This window comes from Ovis canadensis, chromosome 1 (genome assembly GCF_042477335.2).
Source record: "Ovis canadensis isolate MfBH-ARS-UI-01 breed Bighorn chromosome 1, ARS-UI_OviCan_v2, whole genome shotgun sequence".
NCBI lineage: Eukaryota > Metazoa > Chordata > Mammalia > Artiodactyla > Bovidae > Ovis > Ovis canadensis.
Genome location: NC_091245.1, coordinates 88,883,819 through 88,902,500, shown reverse-complemented (window position 1 = coordinate 88,902,500; position 18,682 = coordinate 88,883,819). Strand labels below are relative to the sequence as shown.

At 40.7% G+C, this 18,682-nt stretch overlaps 1 protein-coding gene across 1 annotated transcript in view; it reads right to left on the bottom strand.

Annotated features, from left to right (window-relative positions):
- CD53 (CD53 molecule) overlaps positions 1 to 18,682 on the bottom strand; it is a 37,303-nt gene that overhangs the window by 5,457 nt on the left and 13,164 nt on the right. Inside the window, exons 2-5 of the mRNA XM_069599826.1 lie at positions 15,416 to 15,496; positions 14,109 to 14,297; positions 12,021 to 12,095; positions 11,346 to 11,441 (exon numbers count right to left, since the gene is read on the bottom strand). Coding sequence (XP_069455927.1) covers positions 11,346 to 11,441; positions 12,021 to 12,095; positions 14,109 to 14,297; positions 15,416 to 15,478 — 423 coding nt within the window. The 5' untranslated portion in view covers positions 15,479 to 15,496. The remainder of the gene's footprint in view (positions 1 to 11,345; positions 11,442 to 12,020; positions 12,096 to 14,108; positions 14,298 to 15,415; positions 15,497 to 18,682) is intronic.

Sequence of the window (18,682 nt, the reverse complement as noted above, 5' to 3'; positions counted from 1 at the left end):
GGTAATACCCCCTATCTACGCAGCAGTTACAAAAACTCTTGGATAAAATTGCCACTTCTCTCAAGGATAGCCTCTTCTCAAGACAATGTCTTAGATTTGTCTAATGCCTTTTCTTAGCAAACACTTAGATAAGGGGTCCCAGGACCAGTGCACCTTAATGTGGGAAGGGGGAACAACGGACTTTTACCATCTTACCCCAATGTCATCTCACTATATGTCATGGGATGGTGGCCCTGGACTTGAAGAAATGGGCTCTCTTCTTCCTGTAGTTCTCTATCATTACATTGATGATACTAGGTTAACTTGTAATGACTTGTTTTCTCTTTCCCAAGCCTCTTCTGGAACATTTAAGCATAAAGATAGGAATTCAACACCAATAAGCTACAAGGACCTGGACAGTCAGTAAAGTTGCTAGGAGTTATCTAGTCTGCCAAGATTGAAGGGATGCCCAAAACTGCTATTGATAGAATATAGATAAACCATGCCCTATAATAGAAAAGAACTACAATCCTTTATAGGTGTGCTAGGGTATGGGCAGCCTTTTATTCTCCACCTTGTCCAAATATTGAGACCCTTATATTCTTTGGGGTTTCCCAGGTGACTCAGCAGCAAAGATTTTGCCTGCAGTATAGGAGCCATGCGAGTTGCAAACTTGGGTTTGATCCCTGCATTGGGAAGATCCCTATGAGGGAGAAATGGCAACCCACTCCAGTATTCTTGCTGGGAAAATCCCAACGGACAGAGGAGCCTGGCAGGCTGCCATCCATAGGATTGCAGACTCAAAACACTACTGAGCACACAGCACATATGATTTAGTGAAAAAGGGAAATATCTGGGTTAGGAATACCCCACCCCACAAGCCCACAAGAGGCTTTTGAAAAGGCAAAACTGATTGTCAAATAAGTCCAAGGACTGGAGGTGTTAATGCCAGACACAAGTTGTGAGTTGGATGTAAGTCTATACCCAGGAGGGTTTGAATAAGGACTATGGTAACGACAAAATGGGAAATGAGTCCCACTACGTGAGTCTGAGTGAACTCGTGATGGACAAGGAGGCCTGGCATGCTGCGATTCATGGGGTTGCAAAGAGTCAGACACGACTGAGCAACTGAACTGAACTGAGGATTTTGGTCTCAGTTTTGGGAAGGGGCAAAGAATTGATATAGTACTATGGAAAAACAATTGTCAGCAATATATCTAGACTTACAACAAACTGAGTGTCTAACCACTGACTTACCTGTCAGTGTTACCAGGCAGACGTCCCTGCCTATAGCGGAATGGATTAAGTAGTAGTAGTAGTAGTAGTTAAGTCGCCAAGTTGTGTCTGACTCTTGTGACCCCACAGACAGTAGCCTGCCAGGCTCCTCTGTCCATGGGATTCTCCAGGCAGGAATACCAGAGTGGGTTGCCATTTGCTTAGGATGGATTAAAGACATGTTTTTAAAGCCTATGAATGCCTGTGCACAACTGAGTACCTTACAAAAGTGGCGCGCATACCTTCAAGAAAGAAGCACTTAAAACACTGGTCCACTTACGCAGGAGTTGCAAATGGTGACCTATATCTACCCACCAGAGACCCCAGTGACATCACCTGTTGGACCCGATTTACTTCAAGTACAGGAAGGTACCTGGATGCCCCTTGTGGATACATGGTACACCAAGGGCAGCTGTAAGGGTGATCTACCTTGGTGATACACCATAGTTGTTCTTCTGGATTCAGATGTCATCTGGTTCAAGGAAGGGACTGGACATAATAGTCATTGGGCAGAACTCAGAGCAGGATGGCTGGTGATTGCTTACAATCCCATGCCCTTCAACCTTGCCACTGACATTTGGGCAGTATGGAAAGGCTTGACAATATGGATGTCTCAATGGCATCAAGATAATTGGAAACAGTAAATGAACCTCTGTGGGATAGCACACTGACTCAAATGGACATGAATTCAAGCAAACTCAAGGAGATAGTGGAGGACAGAGAAGCCTGGCATGCTGCAGTCCAAGGGGTTGCAAAGAGTCAGATATGCCTTAATGACTGAATAACAACATGGCTGATTAACAATGTGGTGATAATTTCAGGTGAAGAGCAAAAAGACTCAGCCATACATATACACATATTCATTCTCTCCCAAACTCCCCTCTTACCCAGGCTGCCACATAACACTGAGTAGAGTTCCTGTGCTATATGTTAGGACAAGACCTCCCTTTTGAACCTGCACCCTCAGCCTCCGTCTTATTGTCCATCCATCCAGCCATTCACATGCAGATTGTTGGCCCAAGGCATTTAATAGTCTGATAGCTTCAGACAGCCCTCAGGACAAAACTTTTAATGTGCCCTCAGGAAATAGGGCTTTTAACATCTATCTGGTTGACACATTTTATAAAGCCAGCTACAGTGACTGCAGCCATGAAATTAAAAGACTGTTGCTCCTTGGAAGAAAAGCTGTGACAAACTTGGCATATTAAGAAGCAGAGACATCATTCTGTCGACAAAGCTATAGTCAAAGCTATGATTTTTCTGGTAGTCATGTACAAATATGAGAGTTGTACTATAAGACAGCTGAGTGACAAAGAATTGATGCTTTTGAACTAAGGTGTTGGAGAAGACTCTTGAGAGTCCCTTGGACAGCAAAGAGATCAAACCAGTCAATCCTAAAGGAAATCAACCCTGAATATTCACTGAACTGTAACAGAGCTGTAACACCTGTCCACGGTTGCAAAGCTTTGCTGTGACGAGACCGAACCAAGGAAATTACACACACCCCACCCCCCCGCCCCGACAGTATCACCCACTGGGAAAAAAGCCAAAATTGGGGATAGTTTTCTCCAATGCTACTCATGAATGAGATTTTGCCTTATCTTTTACCCCAAAACATCTCTGTTGTCACCTACAGTGTTTGCCTCATGGACTATTTGGCTCTAGTTACTGGAAATATGTTCCTCTCCTGTGGCTCAAACATATGCAGAGGTCCACAACTATCCTTACTTCTGGGTCTGTGGCCTGTCTCCAGTACCAAGGGAATTCTGTGAAAATTTCAGCCACTCATCTGTACTAAATGTAGACAGTGGCTTGGACTGGTGACCAAAAATCCCCTTGCTATGTGACTCCTGTTTATGGAACCTCTATGTTTAACTATAGTGACTCTAAATAGTATGTTTTTCCCCTGCTGTGAAGTAGATCAAATAATCTCCAGATTCCCACGGTTTGTCAAATTTGGGATGGCTTAGGGGGTAGATGGGAGGTGAGTATGGAGTCTTGATGTCCATAGCCCCCATCTATATAGAAAGGAGCAATGATCCAAACAAGGGCTTCCCTAGCGGCTCAGACGGCAAAGAGTCTGCCTACAATGCAGGAGACCTGGGTTCAATCTCTGGATTAGGAAGATCCCCTGGAGAAGAGAATGGCAACCCACTCCAGTATTCTTGCCTGGAGAATCCCATGGACAGAGGAGCCTGGTGGGTCATGGGCCATGGGGTCACAAAGAGCTGGACACAATTGAGTGACTTTCACTTTCAAACTTTCATACCCAAACAAATCATACACACATGGAGGTGGGAGGGGGGCTTCCCTAGTGTCTGTCAAGTAATTCACAAGATATTATATTCTAAATGGACAGGAAAAGAAGAAGCTCCCTACAAAGCAGGTGCCTCTCTCGTTCCCAAACAAGAGATCTGAATATTTGGAGTCTCTGTGTGGGCTTTTCTGCCCTATGAGTGGACAGATTGATGCACCTTGAGATTTCTTTCCCGCTGGGCTGGTATGTATACCCCTTTACTGGAAGTTCCCCATAACCTTCCTGCTATTAAGTCGGCCTGTGGTAGTATGTCATGATGGGAATGGCCAACATTTATTTTCCTTCCCTAAAACATAGATATAAGTGCTAAACTGGAAACCCAGGAGTTAGCATACCCCACCTCCCCCCAGGAACACATCAAAATTACATCTACATGTGGAACAATTCTCACTGAAAACTAACTAAAAAAGGGCAGAAGGACTCCTGTACAACTAAGGCTGAAAGAAAGATACACATGTAATCAGGAGGCCAGGACCTATGACCTTTGGAGAGGACTCAGAGTAAAAAGGAGTGTACATGGGTGGGACACCACCCACTCTGGGGAGTGAGAAGTTGAGAGCCACAAATCTGGAGCCCCAGTCCTGGGGTCCTACACTGGGGAGACAAAGTCCCTTTGTTGATTGGAGGACTGTTTGAATTAACAAGAGAGCTGTAGAAGCCTGGACTCCACCATGAGGAGCACATGCATGCTGGCTTTCCTCTAAGGCAAGGTGGAGAGAGGTCTGCTTTAGTGGGTGCCAGGTTGCTTGCAACTACCTGTGGGCATGCCCCAACCTGAGTCGAGCAAATACTCTTTCCCCACTCATTCCAAGTCAGTGCAGCAAGGGATCTGGGGCGGCCATGACCAAAGAAATGATTCAAACCTTAGAAACAGAGGTGACCCAGTATTGGCACAGAGCCTGGGTGGGGCAGCAGCTGCCATTGTTGGTGCTTACTCAAGCAGTACATCAGAAACATCCTAGGTCCCTGATAGAGGCTGCTTCACCACAGCTTACCACCACCCCACACACACACCCTGAGAGTTCACGTGGACCTCACCTGCCCTGAGGGTGGCTCCACAACAGGGCAGGGAAGACAGAGGCTGGGGGCAGTGACTGGCAGTGAGGGAAAGGGGGATTTGCACCCAAGGCTGCTTCTGAGCAGAATGAGGGAAACAACTGCAGGTAACTGCAAAGCAGCACATCAAAGACAGCTCAGATTATACCACAGGTTGCAGAACATAAGGTTAATAACATTAGTTGCTTTCATATATTACAATAATGAATAAATAGAATTTGAAATTAAAAACACAATGCCATTTACATTAGCATTCCCAAAAATGAAATACTTAGGTATAAATCTAACAAAATAAGTGTAAGATCTTTCTTATCCTATATAAAATCAACACACAGAAATCCCTTGCATTCCTATACACTAATAATGAGAAAGTAGAAAAAGAAATTAAGGAAACAATTCCATTCACCATTGCAACGAAAAGAATAAAATACTTAGGAATATATCTACCTAAAGAAACTAAAGACCTATATATAGAAAACTATAAAACACTGATGAAAGAAATCAAAGAGGACACTAATAGATGGAGAAATATACCATGTTCATGGATCAGAAGAATCAATATAGTGAAAATGAGTATACTACCCAAAGCAATTTACAAATTCAATGCAATCCCTATCAAGCTACCAGCCACATTTTTCACAGAACTAGAACAAATACTTTCAAGATTTGTACGGAAATACAAAAAACCTCGAGTAGCCAAAGCAATCTTGAGAAAGAAGAATGGAACTGGAGGAATTAACTTGCCTGACTTCAGGCTCTACTACAAAGCCACAGTCATCAAGACAGTATGGTACTGGCACAAAGAAAGACATATAGATCAATGGAACAAAATAGAAAGCCCAGAGATAAATCCACACACATATGGACACCTTGTCTTTGACAAAGGAGGCAAGAATATACAATGGAGTAAAGACAATCTCTTTAACAAGTGGTGCTGGGAAAACTGGTCAACCACTTGTAAAAGAATGAAACTAGATCACTTTCTAACACCCCACACAAAAATAAACTCAAAATGGATTAAAGATCTAAATGTAAGACCAAAAACTATAAAACTCCTAGAGGAGAACATAGGCAAAACACTCTCCGACATAAATCACAGCAGGATCCTCTATGATCCACCTCCCAGAATTCTGGAAATAAAAGCAAAAATAAACAAATGGGATCTAATTAAAATTAAAAGCTTCTGCACAACAAAGGAAAATATAAGCAAGGTGAAAAGACAGCCTTCTGAATGGGAGAAAATAATAGCAAATGAAGCAACTGACAAACAACTAATCTCAAAAATATACAAGCAACTTCTGCAGCTCAATTCCAGAAAAATAAACGACCCAATCAAAAAATGGGCCAAAGAACTAAATAGACATTTCTCCAAAGAAGACATACGGATGGCTAACAAACACATGAAAAGATGCTCAACATCACTCATTATTAGAGAAATGCAAATCAAAACCACAATGAGGTACCACTTCACACCAGTCAGAATGACTGCGATCCAAAAATCTGCAAGCAATAAATGCTGGAGAGGGTGTGGAGAAAAGGGAACCCTCCTACACTGTTGGTGGGAATGCAAACTAGTACAGCCACTATGGAGAACAGTGTGGAGATTCCTTAAAAAATTGCAAATAGAACTACCTTATGACCCAGCAATCCCACTGCTGGGCATACACACCAAGGAAACCAGAATGGAAAGAGACACATGTACCCCAATGTTCATCGCAGCACTGTTTATAATAGCCAGGACATGGAAACAACCTAGATGTCCATCAGCAGATGAATGGATAAGAAAGCTGTGGTACATATACACAATGGAGTATTACTCAGCCGTTAAAAAGAATTCATTTGAATCAGTTCTGGTGAGATGGATGAAACTGGAGCCGATTATACAGAGTGAAGTAAGCCAGAAAGAAAAACACCAATACAGTATACTAACACATATATATGGAATTTAGGAAGATGGCAATGACGACCCTGTATGCAAGACAGGGAAAGAGACACAGATGTGTATAACGGACCTTTGGACTCAGAGGGAGAGGGAGAGGGTGGGATGATTTGGGAGAATGACATTCTAACATGTATACTATCATGTAAGAATTGAATCGCCAGTCTATGTCTGACGCAGGATGCAGCATGCTTGGGGCTGGTGCATGGGGATGACCCAGAGAGATGTTATGGGGAGGGAGGTGGGAGGGGGGTTCATGTTTGGGAATGCATGTAAGAATTAAAGACATTAAAATTTAAAAAATAAAAAACTAAAAAAATTTTAAAAAAAAGATCTTTCTTATCCTATATAATAGGAAACCTATAAAACTCTGATGAACAAAATCAAGTAAATGGGGAAGTATGCCATTTCCATGGATAGGAAGACTCAGTGTTATCAAGATATCAGTTCTTCTCAACTAGATCTATAGATTCAATGCTGCTGCTGCTGCTGCTAAGTCGCTTCAGTCGTGTCTGACTCTGTGCAACCCCATAGACGGCAGCCCACCAGGTTCTGCCGTCCCTGGGATTCTCTAGGCAAGAACACTGGAGTAGGTTGCCATTTCCTTCTCCAATGCATGTTACCCAATCAAAATCTCAGCCAGTTATTTAATGGATATCAACAAGCTGATTTGAAAGTTTTATATAGAGAAAGAAATGGCAACCCGCTCCAGTATTCTTACCTGGAGAATCCTGTGGACAAAGGAGCCTGGAGGGCTGCTGTCCATAGGGTAGCACAGACTCGGACATAACTGAAGCGACTTAGCATGCATGCATGCATTGGAGAAGGAAATGGCAACCCACTCCAGTATTCTTGCCTGGAGAATCCCAGGGACAGAGGAGCCTGGTGGGCTGCCGTCTATGGGGTCGCACAGAGTTGGACACGACTGGAGCGACTTAGCAGCAGCAGCAGCAGCAGCAGCTTAGAGAGGCAAAAGACCCATAATTGTCAACACAATACTGAAGGAAAAGAACAAAGTTGGAGGACTGATACTACCCAACTTTAAGACTTTCTACAAAGCTGCAGCAATCAAGATATTGTGGTATTGGTGAAAGAACAGGCAAATAGATATAGAGAGCCCAGAAGCAGGCCTGCTTAAAGATAGTCAACTGATCTTTGACAAAGGAGCAATACAATGCAAAAAAGACAGCTCAACAAATGGTGCTGGAAAAATTAGACATTCATATACCAAAAACAAAAACATAAAAACAAACAAACAAAAATAAACAAACAGAGACAGAGAACCTACACCATTCACAAAAGTTAACTCAAAATAGGTTATAGATCTAAGAGTAAAATACAACACTACAAAAATCTTAGAAGATAATATGGGAGAAAACCTACATGACCTTGGTTATGATGATATCTTTTTTGAAACCACACCAAAAGTATGATTCATGATAGAAACAATGGATAAGTTTGACTTGGCTAAAATTAAAAACTTCTATTCTGCAAGAGACAGTATCTGGAGAAATAGAAGACAAACCACAGACTTGGAGAAAATATTTGCAAAAGACACATCTGATAAATGAGTGTTACCTAAAAATCTATATATATAAGAGAGAGAGAAACCTCTTAAAACTGAGCAATAAGATAACAACTAACCTGATTAAAAAATGAACCAACAAACTTAACAGACACCTCACCAAAGAAGATATAGAAATGCAAAATAAACATATGAAAATCTACATCATACGTCATCAAGGAAATGAAAACTAAAGTAATGAGCTCACAGTACACACTTATTAGGATGGTCAAAATCTGGAACACTGACACTAAATACTGTTGAGGATGTGGAGCAACAGGAACTTTCATACGTTGCTGGTGGGAATGAGAAGTGGTACCAATGCTTCAGAAGACCATTTGGAGGTTTCTTACAAATTATGCATACTTTTATTAAATGATCCATCAATCACACTCTGGTATTTATCCAAAGAAGTATAAAACTTATGTACACAAACAAAAATGCTGCTCATTAATGATTATGGAAGCTTTATTCTTAATTGCCAAAACTTGGAAGCGACCAAGATGTCCTTCAATAAGGGAATAAGTAAGTAAGCTGTGGTATATCCAGACAATGGAATATTAACACTAAAAAGAATTGAGCTATCAAGTCATGAAAAGACAAGGAGGAATCTTAAATGCATATTAGTAAGTGGAAGAAGCCAATTTGAAAAGTTTATAAACAGTATGACTTCAACTGTTTGGCATTCTGAAAAAGACAAAACTATTGAAAAATAAAAAGATCAGTGGCTGTGAAGGATGAGGGGAGGAGGAGGAGGGAACATAGAGGGTTTTTAAGAGGGCAAAGCTACTCTGCATGATATTATAATGATGCATATATGTCATTATAAGTTTTTTCAAATGCATAGAATGTGTAACACCAAGAGTAAACTCTAATGTAAACTATGGACCTTGGGTGATAATTATGTGTCAATGTAGGATCAGCATTTATTTTAAAAAAGTACCATTCTGGTGAGTGATGTGGATAATGGGGGAGACTATACAAGTGTGGGAGTATATGGGATATCTCTGTACCTCCCTTTCAGATTTGTTGTAAACCTAAGACTGCTCTTGGACAATGGACATGAGTTTGAGCAGGCTCCAGGAGATGTTGAAGGACAGGGAGGCCTGGCATGCTGCAGTCCATGGGGCTGCAAAGAGTCAGACATGACTGAGCAACTGAACAACAACAAGACTGCTCTTAAAAAACTGGTTTTTTTTTTTAAATTAATTAATTAATTAAGTTTTTGTTTTGTTTTTTTTTTTTTTACTTTACAATATTGTATTGGTTTGCCACACATTGACATGAATCCACCATGGGTGTACATGCATGCAAATAAAGCCGCTAACTAAGCCATAAATCTCATTAGGTAAGAATTAAATCTTTACCATTATTTACGGCTTCAAAAATTTAAGTCACTATTGGAAATTTGTCTTTTGACCAAAAATGATCAGTAAAGAGCTTACTTTTGATTATATTATTTTTAAAATGGATATAAGAAGGCTGTGGTACATATACACAATGGAGTATTACTCAGCCATTAAAAAGAATACATTTGAATCAGTTCTGTTGAGATGGATGAAACTGGAGCCGATTATACAGAGTGAAGTAAGCCAGAAAGAAAAACACCAATACAGTATACTAACACATATATATGGAATTTAGAAAGATGGCAATGATGACCCTGTATGCAAGAAAGCAAAAAAGACACAGATGTGTATAGCGGACTTTTGGACTCAGAGGGAGAGGGAGAGGGTGGGATGATTTGGGAGAATGGCATTGAAACATGTATACTATCATATAAGAATCGAATCACCAGTCTACCCGATGCAGGATACAGCATGCTTGGGGCTGGTGCAGGGGGATGACCCAGAGGGATGTTGTGGGGAGGGAGGTGAGAGGGGGGTTCATGTTTGGGATCGCATGTACACCCATGGTGGATTCATGTCAGTGTATGGCAAAACCAATACAGTATTGTAAAGTAAAATAAAGTAAAAATAAAAATTAAAAAAAATAAGTAAATAAAATGGATATACATATGTTTGTTAAATTCCATTTGCTAAATGTGTACTTAAATGCTATGTAACCTTCATTAAGCCAGAGAAAAGGGAAAACATTTTTAAAATGCAAGGAGAAATGTGAGTTTAAGATAACAAAATGTTCTGTCTTATTTCAACACAGTTCCAAATTCTCACCTTCTTGAAAAAAATCGATTTTGGCTACTTTGACTAGAGTGCCAAAGTTACTCTTTCCCTATATGGAATCATCTAGGTGATTCTGCATCACTTTATGGTTTCTCAGAGCTTAAACATACACACACACACACACACACACACACAAATGGCTTTTTAAATCAAAGTTATTATTTTTATATTTAATTTTGAAATGATATAATACCTATTATTTGCTTTAAAAAGTTCTAGCAAAAAAATGCCTAGAGGATTGGCTGAAACAATATTGGCAAAATGTTCACTGTTAAAGCTGGGTGATATGTACCCAGAGATTCATTTTGCTATTACTCACTTTTCTTTTATATCAGCCTAGAAATTCTATAATAAAAGGTTTATAAACTGGATTTTTAAAAGAAAGAAGAATAGGGATCCAGAAAGTTAACTGACTTTCCCAAAGCCACCCAATCCTGGTCTCTGGACTTTAATTCCTGCGCTATTTCTTTTACCCCACACTAAGCAGGCATGGCAGGGCCACAGGCAGCTCCAAGTGGTCATAATGGTATTGTCTCGGACACAGACTAGGCCACTGTCAGACTGGCTCCCTGACCCCAGCACACCAAGGAAGGAATGCTGAGTTAAAATATATGTTTGTGGTGGGGAGGGGCATGAGAAATGGGGTTCTGGTGAACTAGGTAAAAAGAATGAGTTGGGCTACTCAGGAATTCAAAAGAAATTTCCTATAATAAACAATTTCTGTTTTCAGAAAAAAATTGGAAAATACATAAACTAATCCAGTATGACATGTTTGGGTCTTTTTCACATCTTACTAGGGCTGAAACAATGAGTCTGAGTGGGTAAAGAGCAAAAAAGAGAATGTATTAATAGACAGCTTTGTCCCAACCAGGCTCTCATGCTCTCCTGTTTCTGACAACCAGCGTTATTCTGAACCTAGGGGCTGTGGACCTCAGATTCTGAAGCTTTCATGAAAGAGTGACCCTTCCAGTGCCCAGGGTCTGAGGCTGGAAAATTACATCTGGGCTGAGTTAAGGAGGATTTTGTACTCACAAATGACTGGATGGAGTCCCACGCTGCCTTGGTGCTGTTGTCTGAGTTGTATCGCTGGATGCTCTTGGTCAAACCCTCAGCCACGTATTCCTTCAGCTGTATGGGGCACATTCCACCAAAGGAGGCGTTGTAAAAAGCAGGTGAGTTCAAGGAACAGGGAATTTCTAATGCAGGTTAATAAAATGGTTCCATTTGCTCCTCCCTTCCAAGTGATCTCTCCAGAACTAAGTCAGGGGAGGGAGCTTATATATAGGAAGAAATGCTGAGGATGGAATGGCAATGAAGGAAGAAACACACAGCATTTTCTTGACCTTCCAAAACCCTGGGTCTACAAAGGATGCAAAGGGGCAAACCAAACATGGGCTCTCTTAGGCATTCTAAGAGAATGTCTCTTAGATATTCTCCACTGCTAGATAGATGGAGAAAAATAAATAGGTAAATAGGGGGAAGATAAACTTGATTTTTACTGTTCTTCCCATTCATCCTTCAAAGCACCACTCAAATACAATCACCTTCATAATTTTTTTTCTCCCCAATTACAATCAATCTCTTTTCCCATCATCCTTCCACTTTGACTCTAGCTCTATCATAGGACTTACTTGTGCCAACTTCTCCTCCCCACCCCCACCCCCACTCTTAGCAATCCAACAATGAATTGTGTTTTCTGTAACTTACCTTCTGTTCGTACACAAAGAGCAGGATGGCCAAGGTCACCTCAGCAAGGAGGATAATCAGCAGCAGGATAAAGAACTGGGGCAAAGCAAAAAGATGCTCACAGCACTGAGCCCAGATACTCCCCCACTCCCACTCTACCCTGGGAGCACAAAGGCAGATCTCTGTACATGGGCAGAAGTTCCCACCTACTCGAGCTTTCATAGGTTTTTTCATGTTTTGTAAGGAATATCTGTTCTTTTCCTACAACCAGACTTCAAGACTCTAGAGGGCAGATCAGCTATCTTCCAGCTTTTCTCTCTTCTTCCCATTGCACCTGTTGAGTTCCAGGCACATAGTGAATATGGATTACCATTTGTTGAATCAGTGAAGCAGTTTTGACATTAGCTAACTGAAACTGTTGAACAGAAGACTTGTAAACTAAATCATGTGTCTTCAGAGTTTGGGGCCTGGTTCTTTCTGCAAGCAGAGGGCTATTTTGGGGTGGAGGAAGGTGATAATAAAGGCTGAGAGGAGCCCTGTACAGACAGGGAGAAGAGGTGCTCTAATCATGATCTTCACTCTTACTCAACTCCAATTTTAGATGTTTGTGCTAATCACACTTAACAGCAAACACATTTTCACTTTTTAATTTTCTTTCATTGTTTTACCCCAACACAAACTTTGATTATTTAAAACCTTTTTCCCAAGTCTATTATCTTCCATCTTTTGCTAATAGTCTGGGAACTATCAGAGAACACGGACTTTCTTATTCTATCTTTTGGCTTCAGTTTAACACATAAAGGAAAGAAGATTAACCACATGACTTGAGGAAGAAGAAAAGTGATTGGGAACCTATATTTATGGATAGCTGCTACTGCTAAGTCGCTTCAGTCGTGTCCAACTGTGTGCGACCCCACAGACGGCAGCCCACCAGGTTCCACCATCCCTGGGATTCTCCAGTCAAGAACACTGGAGTGGGTTGCCATTTCCTTCTCCAATGCATGAAAGTGAAAAGTGAAAGTGAAGTCACTCAGTCGAGTCTGACTCTGTGTGACCCCATGGACTGCAGCCCACCAGGCTCCTCCATCCATGGTATTCTCCAGGCAAGAGTGATGGAGTGGGTTGCCATTGCCTTCTCCAAGTGACACCCTGCTGCTGTTGCTGCTGCTAAGTCACTTCAGTCGTGTCCAACTCTGTGCGACCCCGTAGACGGCAGCCCACTAGGCTCCTCTGTCCCTGGGATTCTCCAGGCAAGAATACTGGAGTGGGTTGCCATTTCCTTCTCCAATGCATGAAAGTGAAAAGTGAAAGTGAAGTCGCTCAGTCGTGCCTGACTCTTAGCAACTCCATGGACTACAGCCTACCAGGCTCCTCCATCCATGGGATTTTCCAAGCAAGAGTATTGGAGTGGGGTACCATTGCCTTCTCCGATTTATGGATAGAGTGGTGCTTTACTATCGAGCTCTGTGTGGGCACACCAGAGAAATGAGAAACTCTTCTTTCATAGAGCTTATAGGCAAAGCCCAAGTCTAAAGGTGATCCTGAGCCTAGTTAGCTGACAGGGAGAAAGTGAAAAGCTCTAGTATCTCTCACGTTAGACTTCAATGGGCCTCAGCCTAGGCTCTCACCCAGCTGGGCCACTCACTAGCTGGTCTGAGATACATACATATCCTCTGCCATCTTAGGAGGGTCACAATACTCAGAAGAATCTAGAGACTAGATTTTCCACCAGCTAGTTAGTGACTCTGAGTCAGATCCTGGATATATATACTAATGTGAGGAAGATTTAGGTAGATGGATGACGCTTGATTTCAACCATATATAAAGAATAAATAAAAAGCTATGAATGCAAATTATATTGATAAGGGTCATCATTAACAGTGTAAAATGGATACTAAGGAGGACAGTGATATCTTCTCTTATTTGTCCCTCTCAGAAACAAAATACTGTGGGCCTAGACACACTGGACTGAGCTGAGGTGCCAACTTCATGTTCCAACAATTTCTTTGCACTAATAGATGAGGTACCAGAAAACGTCTTGCCTGTGGTTTAAGGCATCATGCCCACCTCCCCCTAAGTGGGGGCACATCAGCTGTGAGAGTCACTCACCGACATAAGCAGGCACTTATTCTCCTTGATGGATCCCATGCAGCCCAGGAAGGCAACCACCATGATGACGGAACCCACAATGACAAGCACATTGCCCAGCGTGAGAGAAGGGAGGTTATGGAAGAGTACTCCAAACTTGCTGTGGATCAGGAGGTAGATCCCAAGGCCCAAAATGCAGCAGCCACAGAACTGAAAAGAAGAATCACATAACATTCTGAAATGCAAGGGTGTTCTTAAATATCTCCTCATATCCCCTTACTTGACATTAGAATCCTTTTTCCCCATTGGCTAGAGCCAACAAACTCTTTACCTAGATTTCTCCAAGTGCCTAAAAAAAAGGTATCATCTCCTGTGATGTCCCACGCATACCTCATCCTATTCCTATCAGATAACAAAAACGTCATTCCTATGGATAACACAGTATTTTCATGATTCAGATTCCTACTCCTTTTTCTAGATCTTCATGATTCAGATCCCTACTCCTTACTGGCTCAACTGCTTATATGTGGTCTTCGCTTTGTAAAGGGAATACACTGGTTGAGAAGTTCATCTTTCTTGGCAGAAAACTAGAGAGGCCAAACTTTTAAGAATCTTCTCATAGAAACATGAGTAACAACTCATCCTATGACTGAAATTCAATTGCTAAATTTGATATAGTGAAAGTGAAAGTGTTAGCCTCTCAGTCCTGTCCAGCTTTTTGTGACCCCATGGATTATATACTGCTCCCCCACCTCCCCCAGGCTCCTCTGTCTATCCACAGAATTCTCCAGACAAGAATACTGGAGTAGGTTATCATTCCCTTCTCCAGGGGGTCTTCACGACACAGGGATTGAACCCTGGTCTCCAGCATTGCAGGCAGATTCTTCACTGTCTGCGTCACCAGGGAAGCCTTAATATAGTGAAATCTCCCCAGGAAAGGGGACTTCCTTTTTGACCAGCTATTTTTCCCAAGGATTCAGGAGGGTTGGGGTCAGGGGAGCAAGAAAAAAAGAAGCATTCAATACAGGGAGTGTAAAATCTTAGGTTTCTCACCCATAGATGTCAGCAGTGAGCAGTAATAGCCTAAAGCTCCCAGAGAAATAGCCTCACCAATCACACTGGTGTCTTTCAATTTTTCAGGCTTTTCTTACGGCAGGATGGGAAAAGGGGAGAAAATTATCATTCCCTTCTTCTTAGGCTGGGTGTACTTCACATGACCTTTGCATGCATGATTTGCACTCCACATCAGGCTCTTCAGGAGAGGAGAGAGAAGTAGAGTGTAGCTAGGAAGAGGTGAGCTTAACCATGCTCAGAAAATACACACTTACCCAAAAGATCAAATTGAAGAAAAACAGGACATACTTCAGCAGTTTCAAGCTACTCATGCCCATGCTTGAGATATTCTTGCCCTAAAAAGTAGAAGGAAGAAGAGAGGATGTGAGTGGCCTGACTCTGCAAAGTGGCACCAGAGATCAGAGGACACAAATGTCCAGGGTTCAAGGGTCTCCAGCATCACTGTGAGTTTTAGCTGTGACTCTTCTTTGGAAAGTTTCCCCAGACTTCTTGCTCTTTTAATCTCTGAATTGAGGTACCAATTAGCTCATCTTGGACATTCACTTTTGCTTCAGTTCAGCAAGCCAGGGTGCTTAACATTTAATTAGGCACTCTAGAAATAAGTAGTAAAGCCATTCTTGGAGGAGGGTGAATTACAGTGACACAAAGCAGGCATCTGGGGGATAAAGGATAATCTGGTCAATCATCTGGGGAGGTCAGTGACTTGATCTACCAGTTTCTTAAATACCCTGAGATGCACACACACTCTACATTTGGTCTATGAACTTCTCTACATGAAAGTGGAGGGAGCATACCTATGCCTCATTCTTTTACCAAAGAAACATATATGGTGTTTTCTGTTCTAGGTGCTGTGGGAGATACAACCATTACTAAGCAATAACTATTTTCCAGAGAATGTCAGTCTTACAGCAGAGATAAAACTGACCAACAAATATCCAATGAAGAAATGAAAAGAGATTAGCAATGAGAGCTTGAATTTTTAAAAAATAGAATTTCATTTTTCAGTAGAGGACATCAATATTCAAAATCTGGTCCTCAATTCTAGAGATCCAGATACACATTTTTAAATTTTCTTTCAGAATTAATGAGGTTATATAGAGGGACTCCTATTTAAAAGCTGCACATAAGACTGATATATAAGGCAGAATGTCAACTTATTGCTTTTCTCCCAATATAACTATGATTTTTCTAGTTCATGGATTGCTTTTATAATCCATTACACTGTCCTTGCAGTGTCAAGATGCCCAGAAATCAGGTGATATTAAGGGATAGTTCATTTAGGCTGTAAATAAGCCTAAGGGTTTTATATTATCTGGTCTCACATTCAGGGCTTCCCTTGGGGCTCAGCTGGTAAAGAATCAGCCTGCAATGCAGGAGACCTGGGTTTGATCCCTGAGTTGGGAAGATACCCTGGAGAAGGCAAAGGCTACCCACTCCAGCATTCTGGCCTGGAGAATTTCATGGACTACAGTCCATGGGGTCGCAAAGAGTTAGACAAGAATGAGCAACTTTCACTTTTTTTCTTATATTTAGGCCTTTAATCTATTTTGCGCTTATTTTTGTGTGTGGTGTTAGGGAGTACGGAGATTCCTTTAAAAACTAAAACAGAACTGCCATGTAACCCAGCAATCCCACTACTGGCATATACCCAGAAAAAAATCATAATTCCAAAAGACACATGTACCCCAATGTTCACTGCTGCAGTATTACAATAGTCAGAACATGGTAGCAACCTGAATGTCCATCAACAGAGGAATGAATAAAAAGGTTGTAGTACATATATACAACAGAATATTACTCAGCCACAAAAAGGAATAAAACCAGGTCATTTGTAGAGACATGGATGGACCTAGAGACTGTCAAACAGAATGAAGCAAGTCAGAAAAACAAATATATTAATGCATATATGTGGAATCTAGAAAAATGGTATAGACCATCTTATTTGCAAAGCAGAAACAGATGTAGGGGGCAAACATATGGGCACCAAGAGGGGAAAGCTGAGGGTGGGATGAATTGGGAGATTGGGACTAACATGTCAACACTGGTTTTTTGCCTTTTTTAAATTTATTTTTTAATATATATACACTATTAATACTGTGTATAAAATAGACCACTAATGAGAACCTACTGTATACCTTGGATAACTCTACTCAGATCCTTGTGGTGACCTAAATGGGAAGGAAATCCAAAAAAGAGAGGCTATATATACACACACATATATATATACAGGTATAGCTCATTCATCTTGCTGTACAGTAGAAACTAATACAACATTTTAAAGTAACTATATTACAATAAAAATTAATTATAAAGAAGTGTGACGATTTACTACACAGACTTTGAAGTCAAATTTGATTTCAACTCTCACATATACCACCAAACAGGTATGTGAGATTTGGAAACCTGCTTAACATTTCTAGTCACAATTTATTCCTATGTAAAATGGGATAATACTAATACCTCACAGGGTAGAAGTAAAGATCAAATCATCTTATCACAGAGACTGATATACAACCAGTACTCGGTAAATGGAATCCATGCTTATTAACATGGATTTGAGTGTTTTCCAGGCCTCATAATCAAGGGTTAGCTGCCCAAAAGGACTACACTCATTTGACTGTGTCCATTGAAATGTTACCTCCTTTATCAATCCAGCTGAAAATCTTTTAATTTCCATAGCATTTAGTGCCGTTCTTTGGGATTTGATAGCCACAAACTGGAAACAACCTGTGAAACTGTGATTTATAAGAAACATATTATGATGACTAAAATATATTTCTCTGAAACATTTAGTCTTTGTCCATAGTTCCTGGCTCACAGCTCCCAAAACTCTTGGGAATTCACTGAGCAATAAGAACAATCAGAACATTTTTTGATATATAATATTTGGTCTCTCATCCTCAACTCCTGAAAATAATTCAGAACCATAAAGGTATCTTACAAGCCCTTACCGCCACAACTGGGTTAATGTTAATGAAGGTGACTTATTTTTTATTGATGTATAGTTAATTTACAACATTGTTTTAGTTTTACATGTACCAGAAACTGATTCAGTTATGATATATATATATATATATATATATTTCATTTTTCAGTTTCTTTTCCATTATTATAAGATATTGAGTAGTTTCCTGTGCTAATAGTAAGTTCTTGTTTTTTACCTATTCTATATATAGTAGTGTATATATGTTAATCCCAAACTACTAATTTATCTCTCTCCTTTCCCTGACTGTATCATATTAACTGAAGTAAGACAAAGACAAATAACATAGATATCACTCTTACGTGAAATATTTTTAAAAAATGACAAAAACTAACTTATTTACAAAGGAGAAACAGATTCATAGACATAGAAAACAAACTTTCCAAAAGATGTTCAAACTACCACACAATTGCACTCATCTCACATGCTAGCAAAGTAATGCTCAAAATTCTCCAAGGCAGGCTTCAACAGTATGTGAACTGTGAACTTCCAGACGTTCAAGCTGGATTTAGAAAAGGCAGAGGAACCAAATATCAAA